This window comes from Trachurus trachurus (genome assembly GCF_905171665.1).
Source record: "Trachurus trachurus genome assembly, chromosome: 12".
In the NCBI taxonomy this organism is placed as follows: domain Eukaryota; kingdom Metazoa; phylum Chordata; class Actinopteri; order Carangiformes; family Carangidae; genus Trachurus; species Trachurus trachurus.
In genome coordinates, this window is record NC_139908.1 from 12,727,147 (window position 1) to 12,751,007 (window position 23,861).

Consider the following 23,861-nt stretch of genomic DNA (forward strand, 5'->3'; position numbering starts at 1 on the left):
AGATCGTTATTTTGAGGCGTCGAGACAAAGTAGCCGGTATGCTAGAGTAGTTTACTGTGGCTTCTTATTAATTTATTTATTATTAGTTAATTGGTCGTTATCAGTGCACGTTTCACACATAACAGCAATTGCATCTAGTCTTATCTCTAAAATAGCTCGCTGAGGATTGGTGTTGCTGTTTGAGACGTCTCTCTCGCGGGAAGCAACGTGACGCTTTTTCTTGTTTTCCTTTGGAAATCCATAAACAGTTTACACAGACTCTTCCTCTCCCTCTATACTGTATGAATCATATAACAAGAGCGAGTCGCTCGTCTTATCTGATCCCGGCATTGTGATATTATTTAAAGCGAGCCATGTCGTATAGTGCTTCCTGAAAACAGTCGGGGCCAGAAGTTAGTGACCAGCAGATAACCCTCAGGTTGTGACCCTCATTGTGCACGAGGGGAGAAAATATTGTGAGATCGCCCCAGGAAGAAGAAGAAAAAAAAAAACTCCTGTCATCCCTCCTCAAGGAATTCAAGCAACATTTCCTTCACTTGTCAGATTGTGCAGTGTGCTCTCAGCTATTCTGTTTCATGGGGGTAGCGTTTAATCAAGGAGAGCTGTGCCATTAATATTCATGTTAGTCATCAATAATTATGACCATATGTGTGGTTAATCATCACAGAATATATTTGTGTTGTAACTTTTTAGTGGCACACTCTTGGATTATAGGAGATAGATCTGCATGATGTTTATGTGGAGGATGGGGTTGTCTTGAGGTAGTCACATCCTTGTCAACCATTGCGTCAACTTTTCTTTTCCCCCCCCTCTCCTCCTCTCCTGACCTTTCGACCTCTGAAGACTGGAACTTGTCTGCTCTCCTCCGCTGCCACACTTATTGCTGCTCTGCCGCTCGACAAGGACCTTCACACCCTCAGACACCCAGACTCACCTTCAACCAGCATCTGAAACTCAAACTGGGCAGACATGGAGCGTCACATGGTGCTGTTCGCCCTGCTGCTGTGCATCACCGTTGCATCCTCTGGTAAGCTTCCCCCCTGATATTCAATATTCTCACCATTTAAAACGTATATAACTGGATTTTAATGCAAGCATTTATTTAACTGAAGATGGGTTACTCAGATATGTTTCTGCCAACCTATAGTTCAAAGAAAGATAAACTTGCCCTTTTCTCTATTCTGATGTCGCTTCACTCCCATCTCATTATTTACTTCATGTTTTCCTTTCATGCTAAATAAGGATTTTTACAGGTAAATGTGCAATCTTTTGCTTTCAATGACATTTTATTCTTGACACAAGTCTTCTAGTAGTACACAATACGTGATTAGAACAAGAGCCAAGTTTGAGTACTTGAGTACTTCCAAATAATAGTCAGACTCCTGCACCATTGAGCCACACTGGGAGGCTTTTCTTTGTATAATTCTTCACTTCAGTTTTAGGAATAAAAGAACATCGTCTATGAGGGCAGGCGAGACAGAAGAAATACAAAAAAAAACACACACCCCAAAAAACATTGCAGGAAGCTCAGAGACTTAATGCGACTCTCCTCTGTTGGTCCACTCAAGAGGCTGGCTGTGACTGTCCATATCAAATTCAAACCTGTAATCCCTACAAGGTAGCTAAGGGATCTGAAACCCTCCCCGTGCCCTCAGGCCATAATCCAGCCTGATGCTCTTACCAGTGCACTGCTCTGCTGCCTCGGACTGTTTGGGTCTCACTTCCCCGCAGCAATCTGGCATTTGGGGGTAGCCGCATGATCTTGAGCTTATAAAGAAACAATGCTGTTTTTTTTTGTTTATTATTGATTATTTCTGAAATATTTTCAATAATGATGCAAGTCTATGGATTTTCTCAGCTATAAATGTTTTTTTTTAGTCTAAAATCTGTTAAAGATAGCCTGATAGTCTGGAGGGCTTAGTTTTAAAACTTGTACTTAGATGATCTGTGCCCACTGTCTGAGAGTACTGAATTATAAGATGTAAAAAATTACAAAATGAGCTAGTCTGCATTCATTTTTCAACAAGGTACTTGAAGGTGACATGCACAGCCACTTCATTGCCATTAAAAATAACACCAGAAAAATAAACCGGCATTTCCAATCCGTTTTTTAAAATAAGGCGGAGTGACTTTGGCGAGCATACATCACCTTTAAGATTACATGCCAGGAATGTAAAGTCTGTTCGCTGAGTTTGGCTTCGGTGCCGACCTATACTGTATGACAAATCACAATATCGCCACCGGTGCTAAACACCCTCTCAGCAGGGGTGCTGGTGGCGTGGGATACAGAAGTATTTTTTGGCCAACTGGCAGACCTGCAGAGAGTTGACCTCATGTAGCTTCCACCGCAGGGGACCGGGCTCGCTGTCTACTGCCAGAGCCTTAATTGCCTCTGTGACACATACTTCTGTACTTGTATCATTTTTTTTATCTCTTGAAAGAGCTACAGTACCAAGAATTTTTTTATTTTCCCTCTTGCGTCTGCATCTGCTGCAGCCGCTTCAGCAGCAGAAGGCCCAGAGGGAGCTGTGACACTGTTCAGACAGCAGGCGACTCTGACCCGTCGCGCCGAATGTTGACGCATTAATCAAAACATTGGTGTGACACGTATGAGTTCATCTATCTCTTTATCGTTTATTTGTCATCCTATAGTCCGGTATTGTCATATTAATTTGTCTTTTCCTCTGATGTTGTCCCCTGGGCTTCGTGCTTGTGCTGCTGCTGAACAAATGAAGCACAAACAGCAGGCTGACTAAGGCCCGACAGTATACTCTATAGAAAATCAAATTTACACATTTTCCAGACTGAACACAGCTCTGTGAGAAAGAAAAAAAAAATACAGAACCCATATTTTTTACTTGGATTCGAGGTCTGGTTTTTAATAGCATCTATGCCAGCTGCAAGTCACTGTGTGAACAGAGACAATGTGAAAGTTCCTCAAAAGAAGAAGTAAACACACAAAAAGTACAAGTAAATCCAAAATAGCCTGCAGCCGGCAACTAATCCCATGGCGCTCCCGGCCCATTCCACACATACTATATTGTGTTTTACTTGAACTCAGTCACTTTAGCTTTATTTACACTTTTTACAAGTTTGTCCCCCCTCTCAGCTCATTAAACAACCTTAGAGGTCCGAAGTGTGGTTTGAATGTACATCATCAATCAAGGTCAAGTGCTACAGTTGAAGTAACCTCAGTGGTCCATGACCTGTGTTCTGCATGTACCTGCAGATGCAGTACACCCACTGACTGATTGATAAATGAACTGATCTTCTTCTTCTTGTAACAGCCAGTCAGTAATATGATAGACTGCTTAATTCTATATGGTCCCATTTCCTTGTGAATACCCTCTTTCATTTTTCACTTTCTGTGATATTATTAAATCAGAATTTACAAAATAATAGTGCAGGAGTATTCACCTAAAATTCAGAGGTCCAGTTACTAAACTTTCGTCCAAGTAAAAGGTACAAACCTCATAAGTCCAAATTGTATACCCTAATCAGCAACGTACATTTTCACATGTAGTGAGCCATCTTCTGCACATACACACTTAAACTCGCACATGCGCACACAACCACACATGCAACTCAACAGAACAAAAAAGAAAAAGAGATCTGTTTTTAAAAAAATGACTATATGTGGCATGTCTAACTGTATCAGGCAGGGTGTTCCATTTCTGTGGGGCATTCACTTAACGCTGCCTCCTCTTCCTTGATTCTGGTGTGAGGGATGAACAAGTTGCAACGGCCGATTGACTGAAGTGTTCTTGCTGGGGGGCTGGGGGTGAGGTTGGTGTTTTCACACAGGCAGTGTTTACTGTAAAACACTCTTTAGTTTGAGAAATCTAAATGTTATTTCCCTGCCAGTAATTTGAATCTTGGCCTGAATGGAGTCAGTGCCATTCATCTTTAAAAGTTTGGTTATCAGCATCAGCTTTCCTTATTTCGGAGTAAGCCATGCTGTCATCACTCCATCTCCTTTCTCTTTCTCTCTCTGGTGCTCTGGCCGCGCAGGGTAAACAAATGATTTCATTGGCTCAGTTGAGTGAAGCTGTTCATATTGGCAATTAACATTTAGCAGCTATAGCCGATAATAACCTGATAATGCTCCAGGAGAATGAACTATTCTCGTTAATCTATCAGAGATTGGTCATGGGTCCAGATAGTAGAACCATCATTCGGTCTGGGTCCGGACCGAGGTCTGCCATTTGGTGATGCCTGCTTTAGCGGAATAAAAATGAAGAATATCTCACAGCCTGCTCTGAGTACATCAAAGTAAAACTGCAGTCATCTTGTTAAACCAAGAAGACTCCAGTTCTTTAGTTGCAGCTCTGACTGTGAGTCTGTCTTTTATTGAGCTGGAGGTCAAAGAACTGCAGACACAACTCTAAATCTTACCCTGATATATGATGAACACAGTTCCTTTCAGTCTACAAATCTGGATTATTTATGACATCATCTCCTGGATGCATCTTTCAAACCCAGAAAAGATCATCCCTGCTTTCACCTTGCAGCTTGATTATTAAAATTCCCAATATGATGGGATCAGTCAGGCCTCTCTTTCTTTTTTCCAGCTCATCCCTAATCTCTGGACAGACTTCTGTCAGGCTCCAGTAAAACAGACAACATCACACTAGTCTTAGTTTCACTACGCTGCCTCCCTGTGTGGTTAATTGTGTTTAAAATTTTGCTGTTTGTTGTGAAGGCCTTGCATGGTCCAGCCTATGGGTTTATCTCTGAGCACCTGTGGTGCTACGATTCGTCTAAATCTCTTTAGTCATTTAACTCAGGGTATTTGTTTGTGCCAAGATCATACAGGCTGTGAAGCTTGTGCAATGGTTGAATTTGTTCTTCTTCCTTTGTGTTGGATCTGCTGAGACTTTCCTTTTCAATAAAACATGGCAAGGACCAGCCTTTTCTCCCAGGCCTCCAACTGTGCTACTTGTTTTCGTTTTTTGTTTGGATGCTTTTCTATTGTTAATCTTGTCTCTGCCATTCTATTAATGCATTCCCACTATTCAATCCTTCCTTGCAGCTGTGTTGTCCAAAAGTATTTGATGAAGATAGTTTGGCACCTATAATTATGGATTTGGATAATACCACACTGAGACATATTACAGGTCCTCTAAAAAGGTTCTGCAGTGACTTTGGGTAATACTTCCATAAAGTTTACTCAGTATTTTGGGGATTAAGAAATGACTAAAACAGAAACTTAAGACATCATTAAAGTCTGTTTTATGGATAGACCTCCTACAATGCCTAACATTTCCTAGGATGCTGCTCCATAACACCTATGAAGAAACTCTTTTTGTCTAGTCACTAGCCATCAGTCAGTAACACAGACTCTCTGTTGTAAATGTGTCGTTTCCAAGCCTCAGCTGAGATAACCTGAATGACATCATCGAGGTTATATTGTTGGACTTGATGAAGTTCACCCAGAGTAACAGAACACGTCTTCATGTATATGTGTATGTGTAATGCCCCTTTTGAAGGCTATAATTGAGCATAATATGGATTTTTCCTAGCTAACGTTGGTGGCCTGAGGGACTTCATCTCCATAGTTGCTTATTACACCGGAGGCACAGTCCTTTACTTGTATAACAACTCCTTTGGAGAAGAAGGATTTTTTTATACCACTTTATAATGTCGAGCACGATAACCACTACTACTTAATCCAACCGCAGCAGTTGGACACATAAACAATTATCTATGCGTCTGACTGAAGTCTTTGTATTTAGTGATTTTATCCACTCTGTGCCCGGCATTTCCTGGCAGGGAAGTAGTGTTGAATATGCCCCCTGCTGCAACAACTTTCCCAGTGGGAGTCAGGCATCATGATGTTAACTACCAGACCGCCTGCTGCATTGCTGCCTACCCCAGAGTCTCCCTCCACGGGCTGAAGGAAAAGTACAAAAGTGATTAGCGAGCCGCTGGAGGGGGAGGGAGGGCTGTCAGAAAATGGATCTCAAAGAGGGAAAGAGTGCGAGACAGACAGACCGACAGACAAACAGAGATAACAAAATTCATAAAGACTGATTCATGGAGACAGTGAGGGAGTGGGGGGTCAAATTTTTGTGACTGTCAAAGAGCAGATAAGTGGTTCAGAGGGGAGATGTGGGGAAAGAGAAGTAAATAGAGGGATTAAAGAAACACAGAGATAGGGAAAAGGACAAGACTGATAAAGCTGGGAAATTAAATCATGAGATAGAAGACTGTGTGTAATTAGACAAAAGAGAAAGTAGTAGAAAAAAAAAAAAATCTCAAGGCAAAAAAAAGAAAAGAGGAAATGTGATGTCAAGGATTTAAAAAAAGCTGAGGCAAAAAAAAAAAATGTAAAGAGATGATAAAGGTTTCTCAGAAGGCATGCTGTAGTAGAACAAGCCAGAAGCAGGGGGGAGAGAAAAAAAAAGAAAGGATAAGAAAAAACGTCATGTTAAAAATGGCGTTGAGAGTCAAAACAGTCCACTTCCCCTGTTTTACTGTAGTGAGCCAGCTCTGCCTGCAGTCAGACTGGGTGGCAGGGAGACGCGACCACTTGTCGCTGCCTCAGACCGATTTCAATCTCCTTCAGTGTTATGCCCCTCCCAAATAACAATCCATTTCTGACTGCCTCGCTTTTCCTCTGTTTGACTACAAAATGCAGCACGAGGGAGCCTTGCTACCTCTCTGTTCCTCGCTTCTGTTTGTTCCCACATGATTTTCCCTCTCCCCGGCTATAGCGCTGCGCGGCTTATCAAGATGGTTTTACTGTCCAATGTATCATATGAATGATGCTATCTGTGGCATGCAATCTTAAATTGAGAGAATCACATTTTTTTTTTTTTTATGTTTAAATAAATCCCAGAACGTGTCAGGATTTGTTTTGTACAGTAAAAACAGGTGAAAATCAGATAAAAACAATTAATCGTGCAAGTTTCACCATTAGTATTGTTTTAATGCTCGGAAGGACTCTAATCTGCAGCTTACTCAGCAGCTCTTTCGTGTTATCTCCCTGTTTCTTTTCACATTCTCTATTACTGGAAACATGTTTTATGCTGTTGTCAAGAGGAAACCCTTTCTGTACATTGTGTTGAATAGATGTCCTAATGCAGAAAAAAAAGAATAGGCTGAAAGCAATAACAGTTACATACTGCACATGTTGTCTGGCCCCTACATCTCACGTTACATAAGCGGGCCCCTCTTATTGTATACCCTCAATGGCACGGCAGCATTACTCCCCAATGCCTCCATCTAAGCACAGGAAGAGGTTAGTATAGCTATCATCACTGTTCATCATATAGATCTCAGGCTTTGTCTCAGTGTCTCCTGAACATCACCGCCATGGCGGCTGCGAGGTCTTGCACCCTACGGCTCAGAGCTCGTCATGATGCATTTGCATGAGCGCTGAATGGCTCATTAGTAGTGGGTGAGATAAACGCCTCGTCAGCATGGCGACCACTTGTGCCCATGTCAACATGCCTGCCGTCTGCGCAGATAAGGCATGGCATTATGTACTCTTATCTTTAGGTCTGTCTGTTCGCCTGTGGTCAACCCCCGGGGGATCTGCACAAACACAAGAAACCTACCTGTGTGTTCCGAGGGGAAACTTTTGATGGGGTCAGCCCGCTCACCTCCGACTAACAGCAGTGTGAGAGAAACTTCTGGGAAGGCTTCAGATCTTTGGTAAAACTAGAAAGTATGCTACCTCATATGTCTCTATAACACTAAAACTTTATCCACTAGTGGTTTAATTAATGACAGCACTGTTATGCAGGGCAGAATCAGTCCTTTAATCTTCCTTGGCTGAATACTCGTGAACAAAGTGTTCCCAGATAAAATATTCTAAAATGCTTCATGACAAATGAAGAGACTTTACTTTGAACTTTTCTCTTAGCATAAACGAAATTCCAACAAACAACATCATCATTTGTGGATTGGATATTTACCTCATAGCTTTTCAGAGGATGTCAATGCAATTATTTTGGAAATAAGTGCCTGTTCCTCAAGAGAACATCTTAGGTGACTGCATAGACCATGCTGGTTTCTAATGTGGTCAGTGCTGGACAATGTGCAGTGTTGTGTAATTTCACAGCCTTCTGATTCAAGCACTGGGTGGGTTAGTTTTCCTGTTGATTCAGGTGCCACACCGGTCAATCTGTATTTAGAGCGCTGAAATCTCTCTGATGTCTGACTGTGTTCGTGCACTCAGTGTGTGTATGTGTGTGTTGGATGTGATGAGAGAATCCTCCCTGGACTCTGGGTTTTTCCATTTTCTCGTATTTCTGAGATATGTCAGAAAGCAGAATATGAATGTGACTCAAAGAAAAAAAAAGAAGCCGTGCGACAGCCAACAGATTACTTTAATCTGCTCATATACTGTAACTACAACAAATCCTACAGTCAAATCCACGATACTCAACAATCTCTCCACACACGCTGGAGGGAATGAAGTTACACTTGTCAAACAACTCTTATAGTCCAGACACTTCCATTAGTTAAATTGTAGAAATGAAATCATAAACGTGAAGCTGCCTCATATACAGTAGTTGTCACTATGAGATGATTCAAAAACCTTTCTGTTGTTAGAGGCCTTGTGAGGTTGTTTGTGACCATATAAATTTAAATGTATCTTTATAAAGAGAAAATATAGATTTTGTGTTTCTCTGCTTGTCATAATGGAAAATATGCTTCTTGTACTGATGTCAACAAACCTCACAGGCCTCATGGTAGAATATCTGGTTGTTTGTATGAGTGTGAGTATTAAAAGAGCTGTCACTCGATTCGGAAGCGATAGACTCAGCAGCTCTGTATATTTCCCTTTCTTTCTTTACACTTGGATTATACCTTTGACATCATTCACTTTAAACATGCACAAAAAAAAAATATCAGAGCCATCATTGCTATGCCGCCCCCATGTCGGAACGCATTAATATTTACTGGCAAAAATCAGTCAAGAAAAACGAGCTAATCTCTGTTGGTTGTACACCAAGCATGTTGTGCAAAGCTACATCAATCTTGAATGATTGGGAGCAACCACTGTGCAACAAATCTCTAACGCTTCAGTCTGCTTTGGGTGCACGCGGTTAGAATGAAACTTGCTAAATTAGTCTGTCCGTCCACCAATTAACACTCACATGATTAATTGTGTTTTGCTGGTGTTCTTTTCACTGCATTGGGAGAAAATCTACCCGCATAAATAAATGGAAAGGATGCGCCACAGATGAGTAACTGATGGTGTCTGGAAAATAATAGCTCACTTTTGAGTATATATGAGTGTCAACATGAAAATGAGTATATATTTTTCACGCCTGCTGTTGTGACTTGAGAACAAAGAATAGCAATCCACGCAATTGAGTTAATCTACATCAAAGACTATGGGGCTGATGGTTAATGACGTTGAGCGGACAGGGCATAAAGTGAGTGAGTGAACAACGGAGGAAGTCAGCCATAGACCTTCCATACGCCACTGCTGGACTTGTTTTTCCGCCGGCTTCCGACAACGATGAGACGACGGATGAATGGCTCCCAGAGGTGTAAACAGAGCTAGTGTGAAGACAGGCTGTCTCCAGACCCGCTATCACATCCTCAGTTCCTCTCCAGCAAACACTGGAAGCAGGACTTGGCACACAGACGCGCACACACGAAAAAGTCTTAAGCCATTAAACTGACAAGACTAATCAGCAGATTTTTTTTTTTTTGATAGAATTTCAGGACTTGGGAGAGGGAGGTGAGATGGTCAGGAAGCCTGTGTGTTGTAGAGAGTGTGTAATGTGCAGTATGCAGGGGTTAGAGGCCAGGGGACAGTGCAGGCCCCTGCAGAGCACTGATAAGAGCTTGTTTACCTTCCTGTGGATGGTCAGGCCTCAATCTGCAGCTGCGGAAACTCCGGGACAATAGGTGTGTGTATATGTGTGTGTGTTGTGTGTGTGTGTGTGTGTGTGTGTGTGTGTGTGTGTGTGTGTGGAGTCGCAAAGGGGGGGCTTGAGCAGGCCTTGAAGCTCCCCTTTCCCTCTCCGTCTAATTCTGATAGGGCCGCTGACCCCTCCCTGCCCCTTCCCCATCATGACTCCGTCGCCCGACCCTGGACACAAACAGTTTACTCTACCCTGAGGGACCAAGGGAGACAGTTGGTCTTGACGTTGTCTGCTGTCAGGGCTTCCCCTCCTCCTTTTTTTTTCTTCCCTCCCCCCCTCTCTCTCTCTCTCTCTGTCTGTTTGAAATGCAGCCATACTCTCCAGCTCAAAGTTCTGCAGTGCTTCATTGTGCATCTAAACTCTAGGCAAGGAGCTGATGCTCTTTTCCACAGTGACTGACAATGAGGGAGGGCATGAAAGACGAGGCATGAAATCAAGCCTGCCTGCTTTCTTGCCTGAGGTGAGTGTGAAGGCAGCTAGTTATCGGAGCCGCAGGTACTCAATCCCTAGAATCTAAATCAACGTTTAGTTAAGGTGTGATAGCAATTTAAAATTCAAGGCCTCGCCACAGCCTGTCAGCGCTCGGCACTGCACAGATGCTCAAAGTCGAGGCAACAGTGATACAAACAGGCGGGCAGCTCTTGAGATCTTTAATTTACTGGCAGAAGTAGCTAAATAACATAAACAGCACTGGCACTAACACCAACAACAAATCTCACCCTAAAATTGAATTTATCAGAGCTTCACAAATCACTGTATTTAGAGGAAAACACCATAAATATAGAAAATGTGTCCTCGGCAACAAACAATCCGGGCAAAAACATATTAGTTCAAGGAAACATTTATCAGAATCCATCAACTCAAATTTCCTTGTACTTTCACTTTTTATGAAACTTATCAAAGAAATGTTCCTTTTCTCTGAAGTGACTTGCTGGGAGGCTGGAAGTCGTCTCTGGTCATCGCCCCCTATCACCAGACCTCTGTCAAATTGAAATGCAGTTAAGGTTATTTTAAATTCAGCTGACCAATGAGATGCTGACCCTTTACTGTCTGAAACAAGAAGTGATACTATCTGATATGCCGTAAATGATCACGTGCCTGTACATACACTTCTGCTTTTTATCCAGTGGTGGACAGCCAGGAGCCACAGTGTGCTCCACCATTTATACTGTAGGACATATGATGCTAGCAAAGCATTTGTACTAAAGTGCACTTAGCCACACAAGAGTGATGATTGGTTAATGTTGGACTGAAGTGGTGTGAAAATAATTGGCGAGATGGATGAGTTGAGAAACTTACAGAAAGTAATTTTGTTTTGCTGCCGTGCTTCAGAGTGTGTAAATGGAGTGAAGCGACAACATTTCCATCTAATCACTTCAGGTGTTCTGTCTTCACTCCACTCCCAGCCACTCTAGGTTCGCCACTTCACTCCCTCCCCACTCCCACTAGGAGAGAGCTCATTGCTGTTTGCTCTATAGGATGAGGAGGAAACACATTTTTTCTTATCGCCATAATGTTAAACATGGTGCGGTGAATGCCACTCTGAAGCTGGATTATGGGTTGTTAGCATAATGTAATGCTTGTGGGATGGAGCTCTACAGTAAGTGCACTGCACACACACCTACAGTGGCTTTCTGGCCTTGCTAACGTCTCCATGGGCGCCCATAATAAATAAAGTTATTTCCTAGAGCATTTGTGATAATATAGTGCCACCCGACTTTGAAATACACGTTCTGTTTTGCATTCACAAGCACTGCTTGGAGTTTTCGAGGACTTCACAGTAAGGAAGTTGTCTGTGTCTCACCATTGTTAAAGTTTTTTTTTTTAGCTTTTTAATTCAAACTGTCTTGAAGAAAAGAGGAAGAAGACAGAGAAATACAGGATGCCAGCACTGTAGGGCTACTTTGATCCCTAATAATGATAAATCACCTCAAGCCTCCAGTAACGCCCAAGCTCAGCCACTCAGTTCAGCTATGCTACACTCTGCATAATTAGATGGGTCCCTCTTGGACAGTGGAACTTCATTTCCTAGGTTCAGGTTGGCATCTTCAATTAATTACATTTTTAATTACAATTTCACTTTAATTTGAGCAAATTAATTGAAACAATAGAGATAACACTCGGATGCACACAGTCCATTACTAGGATGGTGTAGGTCAGGGCTAGCTGCAGTCTATAAATATTGTAGTTGACTCTGTTCAGCTGGGGAAATGGTTTCAAAGTTGGACTGGGAGAGAAATTCAGCCTTAGACTTAACAACAGGTCCCAGGAGGAAGGGTGAGGGTCGCTTGGGTTGCTCAGGTTACACTAACTGCCCTTATGCACACCCCAAGTGACAGGCACACAGAGAGAGCAGGTGTAGGGATAAGGTTTTGTTGCGCATGGATACGTCAGCAGTTGGAGTGAATAGGTATATTTAAGTCATCCGGTTAAATCGACCTCTCTTCACTTTCTTTTTCTCTTTATTTCTCTCTCCTCACTTTTACTCCTGGGTGGTAGGGAGACCACATGTCTCCACCTCCCCTTTCTGTTGTTTTAAATTAAAAACCCCCAAGGGAGGTGTGTAATTGCAACTTCACAACGCTGCAGCTGTTGCACCCTGCGTATAGTTCACACCTCAGCTAACATGATAATGTTTACATTGCAGCTTAGGTGTAAAGCATACAAAGTCACCCTGAAGTGTCCGACCTACAGTTAGAGCTGACACTTTAAAGTTAGAGTTGATCGATTGGAACTGACAGTGTACAGCAACCTGATGAACTGCAGCATGTTGAGCTAACCTGAACAAAGTAGGCCTAAAGTGACGGACGCAGAACATAGTAAATGTCAAGCTGATCCTGAGATGTCCTAAAATGGTCTTGGTAGTGGTGCTGGCTTAATGGTACTATGCATAATTGAACACATGCGGAAAACGGATGTCTGTGATTTGGTCAGCCTGTCTCCTATCTTCTTCTGGAAAGCCCTAGAGGTTAGGAAAGCAAAAGCAGATAGACCCCTTGACATGTAAAGGGACCAGATGGTATTTTGTATTCACTTTATTAAGTTGTGGCTCCAGGGTGCTGCAGACAAGCAGGGGAACAGCCGAGAGCAGTTTTAAAATGCATTATATTGTAAGTTATTCATCACTCAGAGATATTGGCACAGTCCACAAGATGTGCTTTCTCCAAAGGCCGCTTCACTAACAGCAAATTGGCCATGATCGATTTTGGCTGCACACTTGTTGGTTTTAATTTTATAAACATTTGATCAGTTTGCTGTAATGTGTTCAATACTCTTAGAGTTATAAAGTACCTATTAAGTCTCTTAATTTGGCAATATAGTGCTGCTGACATGGTAATTAGCAGTAGTCTATTCAGGCATAAATATTTCTTTAATAGTACCTATTTAATATCACATCTGTACTGTAACTACTGACATTGATTTTGCTCTAAGAAATAGACCTAAAGATCAAATCTTATTATATACACTTTTCATGAATTAAGATCATTTTCTGTCCCCCACAATTCCCTAATGGTTTCTATTTACATCCCCCCCTCATACCTAACATCTAAGTGGAAATCACTAGCAACCATAAACATGTATTCTCATGAAATGGGAAATGGAGGGGACTGATATAAGTAGATAAAGAGGACAGGGAATGGAATGGTCCTTCTATACCTCATTTACCAGCAAACCGCTTAGCGAGGCCATTGGCATTTCCGGGGTCAAGGGGGCAAAAATGAATGTTCTCCATATCCTATAGTGACTCATAAAAAGGAGACTAGTGACACATGCATGTACAGATACACACACACACGCACACACACACACACTGTCTTGCACAGTCAGTGTGATTTATACCAAGACCTCTCGGGCGACAGTCATGGGCCGTTAACTCTGTCACAGCAGAACAGGAGAGAAATAACTTCATGGATGTGGATATTGAGCAACAGACATTAACACAGGGGGCCAGAATAACAGGAAACCAGCCTTGACCTCCGGGGTGAGAGAGGGAAAGAGAGATGGCGAAGGAGCATAGATGGCTTTCCATCTAGGACTGAGAAACAATCTGCCCAGCCTCCCCTCACCACAACCCACCAAATCCCCCTAATTAGTTCCAAATGTGAACGGCTGTGGTAAGATGTGTTTTTCATAGGACACAGAAAACATGCATCATTTTTTTTTAATTCTTCTTCTTAATGAGCGAGATCTGAAAAAACGAATTCTAAAAATCACGTAAGTGTGATAGAAATAATATCAGAGGTAGCTGTCTCTGGATCAGTGATAGTCACAGGAGGTCACAGATGATGTGAATTAAAAGAAATGACTAAGAGTACATTATAGCAACCCTGTTTCACCATGGAGACAGCAAAAACAGCAGACAGAGCTGATTATATAACCTGTCCTAGCTCTTTTTCTTTTCTCTTCTTCTTTTTTTGCTGTCGTTCGTTGCATTCATCACTTTCTATCCCATTTTATCTCCATCTCTGTCCATTCTCCTCTGCCGCTGGTGATGACATTGCCTCAACCAAGGTCTTTGATTAGTGCCGCTTCTAAATAAGGCACATCCTGTTGACCTTCCAAACTTTGCAATTTCCTATTAACCCTTTCCTCTCTGCTCCTCTCTCTGTCTCGTCTCACTTGCTTTACTCCACATCTCCCCTCTCGGAGGAATTGTGGCCTTCTGGGTAAACAGAGCAAATACATCATCAAAGTCAGTGGAGCGGTTTGTCATGCAGCATTTGCTTACTAAATTAGATGTCCCTGTTATGATATCACACTTGCTCTCTTATATGCTTCAGCGCCAACTGCTGGGGCTGATCGAGACATGCACAGTCGAGGCGTGTATTGCTTATATTCATCTTACTGTAGATATGCTTATCTAGTGATTGGGCACAGGACAGAGTAGTTCTGACTGATCCCATGAAAGCCATACTTTATCATGAAAACGGGTGGCTTTAAGGTTCAAGAGAGAAATCCAGAGATAGGAGACAATGTCAGCCATGGTGGTTACCAGAAAAGACTGTAGCGCCAGGACTTTCATAACTCCTTAGTCAGCCTCATCCTTTCATTTAGAATCAGCAAAAGGCGGAAGATGCATGGGGCAGGAAAGAGTGCCCTGATTGAGTTGGAAAAGACATTTGACCTACCTCTACTGTTCTCCTTCAGGAAAAAGGAAGTTTCTGGGGAATATTTTGTCCCGACCAATAACGTCAGGCAGGTTAAAGTGAGCGTGTGCACACACATACCTTCTGTTATCTAACTCGATAGGACACTCACACACACACACACACACATGGCTGAGGCGGGTCAAACAGCAGGCATTTATACCCAACCTCATCCATGACCGCGCAGCCTCGGCTCGATTAATTCAGCCTCCTGAGACATGGATCCCCAGGTTAAACAGCAGGCTCATAGCGGAGAGCAGAGTGAGCAGGCTTGATGGATGACTGCAGCCCGCTATCCTGACACGTCTGATAAACGTGAACCAGCAGATCCGTTTTTAAACAATGTAGTCCTACCCACACATTTAACATCCATACTCTGAGAGCAGGGGAAAAAGCTTTCATATTGACTAATAACAAATCTAACCCCTTTTAGACAAGGAATCCGTAACATCGCTGGGTTCATCTGTCTGTTAAATAATTGCTTTTTGGCCGTGATACATATAGGTCTTCATTCATGTGCTGCTCCTGTCCAAATATGGCAGGATTATTAAGGATATAGAGCCATAATCTTGCACTACTTGGCATTTGACACATAAGACTTGATAATGCAAGAGGTTTCCCTATTAATGCTCGAGGCCAGACATTATTTACTATGACTCGATTATATGCTGCTGACACTGCTTAACCATTTCTACTTGATTTCTTCTAGCCTCAAGTCAGACATGTGAGCCAAAAATGGATAAGGACAACCAGTGGTTCCACGTGAGAGAGCGGCTAATTGGCTGTTGGACCGACTTCGTTGCTGCGGACAAGGCAGAGGTCCACATCGTGCACATAAAAAGCACCCCGGTAAGTATGTCAAGGTTATACAAATGAGATGCAGAGAAACCTGCGCTAATTGTGTAAATGCCAGTAAGTGAAAAAAAACCTGCTTCACGGGGGAATAACATGTACGATGCTCCGGTTGCTTAACTGTTTCCAGTAAAATTCAGCAAGCAAACAAAGCCTTCCCACTCTTACATCTCAGCGGACTTGTATGCTAATCCTTGCATTGCTCATGTGTTCACCTTGTTATGCATTTCACACATTTCTGTTGATGAAATATGTCCCTCGCTGCTATAAACATGAGGAATCGGCTCTGAGCGTAATGCTGAATATAATATTTATGTTTTATTTACACAGTTGGAGGCTGTGTCAGATTGTGGCACAGCATTCAAATGTGTTACACAAGTGGACAGCAGTGGTTAGCACTGTTGCTGCACTGCAAGAAGGTTCGATTCCTGGAGCCTTTCTGTGTGTAGTTTGCATGTTGTTCTCTTTTCTTGATTGGAAACTTTTAAACTGCACATGAATGTTAAAGTGTGAGGTTGTTAGTCTCTATATAGTATATGTTGACCTGTGTATACCCCTGTCCTAACCCTAACACCAGCCATGGCCAGTTATGGTAAAGACAAGATGACCCCTCCCCCAAAACAAAACAATACAAGAACAACAACAGCATGTTGTTGCTTCACATTTCTCTGTGCAGACATTTTCAGCAACTTGTTGCCTTGTCAGTTTTTTTTTTTTTTTTCATTTTTGAAAAGAGACAGATTTACTGTTTCCCTGAGTCTCTGGTCTACTGCGTGCTGTGCTAAAGCTAATTTTATAGACAGATGCTAATTGCAAACAAGGGGAAGCTAGGCAGGCGAGCGGGATTACTGTATGTGTGTGTGAAACATGCAGGCAGGAAAAATGGCAAAAGTGAGAGGTTAGTTTGAGAATCACAAACAGATTCATCAGATAAACTTGTGGCCAGCGAAGCAAGAAGGAAGCAACTGACACACATGCATGTAATGTGATTTTCTTGGCATACATTTAACTTGTTGCATAATGTTGTACATTCGATATTGATGTACAAACTCCACCCCTGATCCTGAAATCAAGTAAAACTCTTTCTTCCCACACTGAAAAAATGTGTACACACACACACACACACACACACACACACACACACACACACACACACACACACACACACACACACACACACACACACACACACACACACACACACACACACACACACACACACACACACACACACACACACACACACACACACACACACACACACTCCTTGCCCAACTTTTGTCAAGCCAAACAGCAGCTAACCATTGAACGGATGCCAGACATAACAGAAAGATAGGGTTTCCCAACATGTGGCTGTTGTTTTTTATCTTTTTTTTCACACTAAACAGGCTTGTATAACAGCCCAGCTCTGCTTTGGCTGTGCGCTCAAAGGATCCTTTCTCTCTTTTTTTGCAGTGCAGTGGATCATTTTGATTGTAAAACTTTTAGCTTACGTAAAGGAACAACACCAAAAAGTAACTCCAGAAAACTTTTAATCTATATGTTGTTATTGCTGTGCCAGACTCCATTTTTCACTGTCCAACACTGTCGGTCAGCTCACATTAGTCATTTCTTTATCACCGTGCTCTGTTCACTCGCTGCTTCTTTTTGTTCTCACTTACAGTCCTTTATGTAGTGCTCTCACATAACTCGTCTTAAGCAAGTGCCATTTTATTGTCTGTTTTTATTTCTCGCTGTGTTTGGCCGTTCGTCCTCGTTTGGTGGTGATTATGAGGAGCAAAGCAAATGTGTTGTGTGGACTCTTACAGTAACTAAAATCCTGTCACAGGAATGTGCGGTACGAAGGCCTGTCTGAATCTATTACCTCTGTAAAATTAATAAAAGGTTCTTTCCTTAAGTTGCTTATGAAAGCTTTAGAGAGTCCTGTCAGAGTTTTTCTCTTATGGGGAAACCTTCACCAGTAAGCTAAGCTGACTTCCACAGCCTGCATGCTTTTCTTACAGAATTAATTCCTTTCAATGTGATGTTTTAAGATGTTTTAAGTTTTTACGCTACACAAGGACACATTTGCATAACAGAATCTCAGACGTCCAGGTCTGCACAAGGTATGTTTCATTACTTAGTTTTGTTTCAAGTACTGTAAAAGCGCTGACATTGTGCAAGCAGATGATTGCCTTTGCCTCAACGACAAGGGTTACTGGCATAAATGTTGCTGAGATCTTTTGCCAAGTCTTTAGTCTCATTTAATGGACTGAAGTTTTACAGCATATTTAATGGACTGGAAATCAGAGGAAAAAGCTGTTTGATGACAAAACAGATTTAAAGCATATTAGGAGGGAATTGCTCCTCTCAGTCATCTTATTAGGCCCGGAGACTGAAACTGGATACATTATGCTGCGAGCAAGAGTAGAAAAAAAGAAAAAGAAAAAAGAAACTGACATTTCAGCGCCAGAAAAAGTTTGTAGAAAGAATGAAAGAAGTTGTCTGACAGAGTGGTATAAATTGATGTGGGGTTTGAGTTCACAAAAGGAATTTGACTCGCAGTGGACATTGTACAGAGTTAGCATATCCTGTTCTCTAGTGGGACGATGAGTAGATGTTTTATCAAATGAAGAAGAAAGTGGACGTAAGATCTCTTCACACAGACCTCTTATCTGCTCTTGACTGTCTGTGCAGAACAGATTTTTCTTGTAAACACAGAGGAAGGGGAACATCTTAATCCCTTGCCAAACTGCCCAGTTAGATGGGAGCTTTGCCTCCCATGTCCAATTTGTCCTTTGAATTTTCTTATCACCTCCTTTCCCCATTCCTTTGTTTTCATACTGATTTACTACCTGCCAGAGACGGTTGACTCTCACAGCTTGACCACACAGAGAATTATAGAGGGAGCATCAAGGGGCTGCACAGGCCGGGAGAATTCATAGGGAGGAGCTGATTGTACACGGCCCGCTGATGTCACACACTGGCTTGTGTAGTCAGGGTCTTGGCGAGGGGCCGAGACGAGACCAGCGGAGCCAATTCAAGTTAAGGGAGAGAGCCAAAAGAATAACTGGAAACTGCATCAGCAAAGGCCCTTCAAAAAATGCTCCCGAGGAAAAAAAAGAAAGTCTGAAAAGGAAAACAATTGTATCTTGAAAGCACAGGAACAAAAGTAGCAAAGGTGAGTGATCAGGGTCAGCAGCAGTCATGATGGAGGGTTCAAAATTAAAGAATGAAAGTCACAAACGGATGAAGGGCGGGAAATGAGACAGGGAGACAAAGAGGTTCGTTGGAGGAACGCATAAGGAAAACACCACGGAGTTATCTCTGCATGAAGCACAATGAGCTCCGTAGGAAATGCCATTCATTCATTTACTGTTCGTGCAACACGATTCAGGTAAAAACAAAGTGGTATTTCTGGGAAGACATTGTGTTTCAACCATTCAAAGTCTCTCAGACTCTCAGACTCAGCCTATGATAAGTGGAGACTCATGTAATAACCCAGTCGCTCTTAGGTTCTGTCTGTCCTCAGGGAAATCAACATATATTCATTTTTTTTAAGATAAATGTGCTGCACTGAAGATGAAATGGAAGTATCCTATCAAAATGTGATTACCTGCAACTCCCTTTACCACATCCACACCGCATCACACACATTATACATGCATAGGCAAATGGAAACATGAATGGCATTGTCTCATATTTCTTCGCCTTCTTTCCCAACGTCCCAGACAATTTCATTCCTTCAGTCTATTCATCTGCACCTTTCCCCCCCTCTCTCTTTCTGAGCTGTTTTTATTTCTCTTGGTCGATCATAACAAACGTTCAAAATAAGAGTTCGCTTTTTTGTTGCCTCAAACGAGAGAACAGACACAAGTGTTATGTTATTAGGATGGACCGAGTGCAGCACTTAAATATGCAACAGCTTTAGATGTTATATTCCCCTTCGGCTCTCTTGGCAATTATTATTATTTTCATGTTCTGTAACAAATGTCACCGTCTTCTCACCTGGGATTGCAGTGCCCCCTTTGGCCAATATTTAAAAGAGAGAAAAAAGGGGCTGAAGACCATTCATTTTACATGTAATACTCACGTTTTGGGGACTTGTCTTCATTAGTGGGACAAAAGACAGTGTCTTTAATGGTAAACCATTGCATTGACATGTCTGGTTAAATAAGGTTGAGGTTGGAATTGAGGAAATTAATTCAAATCTATGTATGTCCTTTGGAGTCATGGAGACACTGTGTGTGGGGATGTGTGTGTGTGTGTGTGTGTAATGACAGATTCCTCTGTCCATTATACTCATATGCATCTGTGCTTTGCTCATATGCAATTTGTGGATGGTCTCCTCAGACCTAATTTGTTCTGTGGGGGTCTGAAAAATGTTTCATGGCTCAAGCTCATCACTATTCTCCTGGATAACACAACATCAGGAAGCAAGTAAATTAATTTAATATTAAGGATTCACACTGTTTCCCCAGCATGCTCATTGTCTCCCCAACAGGCTCTGCACTGAAAAACAATCTAACTTCAAATATAATAGAAACACTATTTGGTGTCAAAAGGCATGATGGATGAAAGCAGAAATTTGTATTTATGAATGTTAAATTTCCACAAAAGTCTCTCTCTGGAGATATTTCCAAGCTGATTTTTTTTAAAAAGTGGTCGTTCATTTCTAATGCATTGAGTCATAAAATTGAACTGATTTCAAATCCATGACTCTTCCACTTTTCTAAACCCAATTATCTTGGGGCTATTAGAGAAGTAAAAAGTAATTAGAAGTCGGATTTATTAAATTAAGTCAGCCTTGGAAAAAAAAGTCTCTAAATTCAGATTTATTATTCCGCTGTGAAAAGGTTTACTCACCACCACTTACATCCATAAAACTCAACTGTGCCAGCTTTACCCCACGCACATGCAGAGCATGGTAATTAAGGCTGATTCATAGAGCGACTGTGGCGGTGATTAGCGAATCTGTTACCCTGAAAACATGGTTAATGAGGTATTACATTATGTGTTAAATTATGTAATTGAGTTTTTATATACTGTATATACAGTAACAACCATAAGGATTCACAGTGTATGATGGGAACACACTGGGTTGCAAGTTATAAAAAATAATGAAATGATCATAAAACATACTGAATTTATAAGTTTCTTTAAATTCATATAATTAGTGTTATTATATTATTATCATGGCATGATTGTGCTGTTTCTTCTCATGTTAAAACACTGTAAATGCTACAAAGACTCTAAATCATTAATTTTGAGCTTTTGACTTGCTTCTGTCTCGTTTTGTGTGTAGCATTGAGATGTAATAATAGAACCATGCTGCATTACCTCATTAATGTCTGTGTCAAGGCGGGAGACAGACAGACAGACAGACAGCAAAGACAAGCTTCCTTCCTGCCTATCTGCAAATGTTCCTTAAATGACTGGCACCACTTTTTCTGGAGAGATGCATGTGTTGACATTTCGTCGTTGCAAAAACAAGGATAATTGTCATGTTCCCCGCTGAGTCTTTTGCGATAGGGTTGTGGAAAACTTGTACAGAATTAAACTGTGGTCGAAACTATTTTTAAACTTGGTGCTGCGAGCAAAATCTCTCTCTGTACTGCGTCAACTCAAGGTCTTCTCCTTTAATGACGCTCCATGCCAGACGGGGAGGCTTGCAAATTGGGGAATAACTGTAATTTTGTCAACACTGTATTTGTTTGTGACATATCATTTGGTTTTACAAAGATTTCATGCTTTATATATATTTATGTGTGACACTGTATAAAACACTTAGATCACATATTCATGGTGTTTACAATTTTTTTTTATTTGTGGTATGAATCTCTGCAAAATATTACATTTTAATGGAGCCTGTCATAAAGGCTGTTTCTCTTCACATCACATCATTAGTGGATATTTTTCATCGTCTGCATTTATTGATCCCAAATAGAGATTCATGATAGCTGTTGTGTTTCTCGTTGCTACAGACTGCACAGATAAATTTGTCCTTGCACTGTGCTGTATGATTTGCAAACTTTTAAAATATTTTTTTTATTTGACTGCTTTGCTTTGTGTAGCAGAATACACTCAGCGTGGTAAACTTACCAAAAACAAACTCATTATAGGCGGCACAGTAGCTCCAATATGGATGGCTTCATGGTGTAAGTGAATTTATTGTGCCATTCGATTTCTTTGTCTTCCTAATCCGAGTGTTCCACCTGGAGACTTACACCACTGCCAGACTTTCTCTGCATCCAACACAATCAGAAACTCCAACGTTTTCCGCTCGCAAAAACAGAAGGTGTGAACTTAAGCAGCAGAGTCTGCAGCTAAACGAGCGACACTGTAAACACTGTATGTAACAAATATTTTTCTTCTTTTCAGAATTCTGGGTTTTTCAGTCTCAATTTTTCCATTGCCAAGCCAATGAAGCTCATCCTCACGTCGGCAAGCAGCCTCACTAGTTTACCACAGCTCAACGCCAATGTGGACGTATACGTGAGTAAAATCTCTTTGTTTTTCTATATGAACTTCCACATCCACACACAGTGTTTGTCCAGAGAAGCAGGTTGACTACATGTTGGGAAAGCTGATCATGCAACAAACTGTTAACTTCAGAGGCTCATTAGTTAGCTCTGTTTCCACCTGATTCCGTTACTCTGTTACATCACAGTTCGCTGTTGATACACAAGGCCGTTAAACAAGCACCAACTAATCATGAAAAATGAACGGGTTGTGGGGACACTGTTGTAAGTGGTTATTTTTCAGTAATGTACTTAGCTGCTGTCTAGCGCCAGCTGTTTACATACAGCCACACTGCCACAGCTGTGCAGCTCTGTGGGCCTGCTCAGAACGACAGTGAACCATGCTGCTTTTCCATACATATTAGCTGCTCTGTATGAGGCAGTTTGTTTTGTTTTTGTGTGTGTGCGTGTGTGCGCATGTTTTTATTATCCACACTATAAAATCTGTAAGAGAAGTTTTATGGTGGCCAGCAACGAGAGGGGCTGATGGCATCGGCTGTAAAATTAATGTTCCAATGAAATGGAAGATTCTGACTTTTATGCACTGTTCTCAGATCATATCTGTGAATTAAATCTAAGGAGGTCACAAAACAACTTTTATTCAGCTGACTGAATGCCTAATTAAATAGAAGGAATAATACTGTTGTGGGGAGTGCTGCAAGTTAGTTATTGTGTCAGGTCAAATGGTTTTGGGTTAGAGTTATGATTCTAACAACACAAAATATCAGACACAAAGGTGAATAGCCTGTCTTTAACCAGAAATGATATTTCAAAATAACTTCTGCCTTCAAATAAATTAGACTACTTAAAATGTTACTGTTAATTCTTAATGTCTCTGGTGACTTGGAACTGTAGTACCTGTAGATAATGAGCCTTAACCTCCTAGATAGTCACAATAACTTCATAATCCAGGGCTGTCAAGCGATTAAAATACTTAAGCATGATTAATTGCATGAGTGTCCATAGTAAATCACGATTGATCACAAATTAAGTGTTCAAAATGTACTGTATCTGAAGGGATTTTTCCAGATGTTTAATAACGGACAAATACTATACTTGCTTCATGCAAATGGGACTTGACAAATATTGTCCAGAAAGCCTCAAAGACCTCGCTGCGTTTGGCAGTGATTAGAATTGATTATACTGTATGAACTAATCTTGCTGTTTCCCATGTCAAACTTTCAATGTTTGTACAATCCAGTGGAGTTTGTCTGCATTCTCCCGAGTGATGTGTGTTTTTCTTACCTTCTGTGCCCTCACTGTTGTCGCTTCATATCAGCGCAGGGTGGAGGCTGAGATGAGATTCCAAACTTCCCTGAGAAAGGAAGAGTCACAGTGAACATTTTATCATCTTTATTTCTCTCCACAAACTTCCATTATCGTTAAGCTTTGAAACATTTACTATCTTGAGTTGCTCGATACAGTAAAGTTGTTTGCAGGGAGCTCTTGAGATTTGACAGTCGGCTGCCAAA

General features: G+C 41.5%; 1 protein-coding gene across 2 annotated transcripts in view; it reads left to right on the forward strand.

Moving 5' to 3' along the window:
• Nucleotides 1-23,861, forward strand: part of eng (endoglin) — a 36,838-nt gene that overhangs the window by 280 nt on the left and 12,697 nt on the right. For both annotated transcript variants that reach the window (XM_083983597.1, XM_083983598.1), the window contains exons 2-4: nucleotides 844-1,027; nucleotides 15,747-15,886; nucleotides 22,250-22,363. In XM_083983597.1, coding sequence (XP_083839723.1) covers nucleotides 970-1,027; nucleotides 15,747-15,886; nucleotides 22,250-22,363 — 312 coding nt within the window. In that variant the 5' untranslated portion in view covers nucleotides 844-969. The remainder of the gene's footprint in view (nucleotides 1-843; nucleotides 1,028-15,746; nucleotides 15,887-22,249; nucleotides 22,364-23,861) is intronic.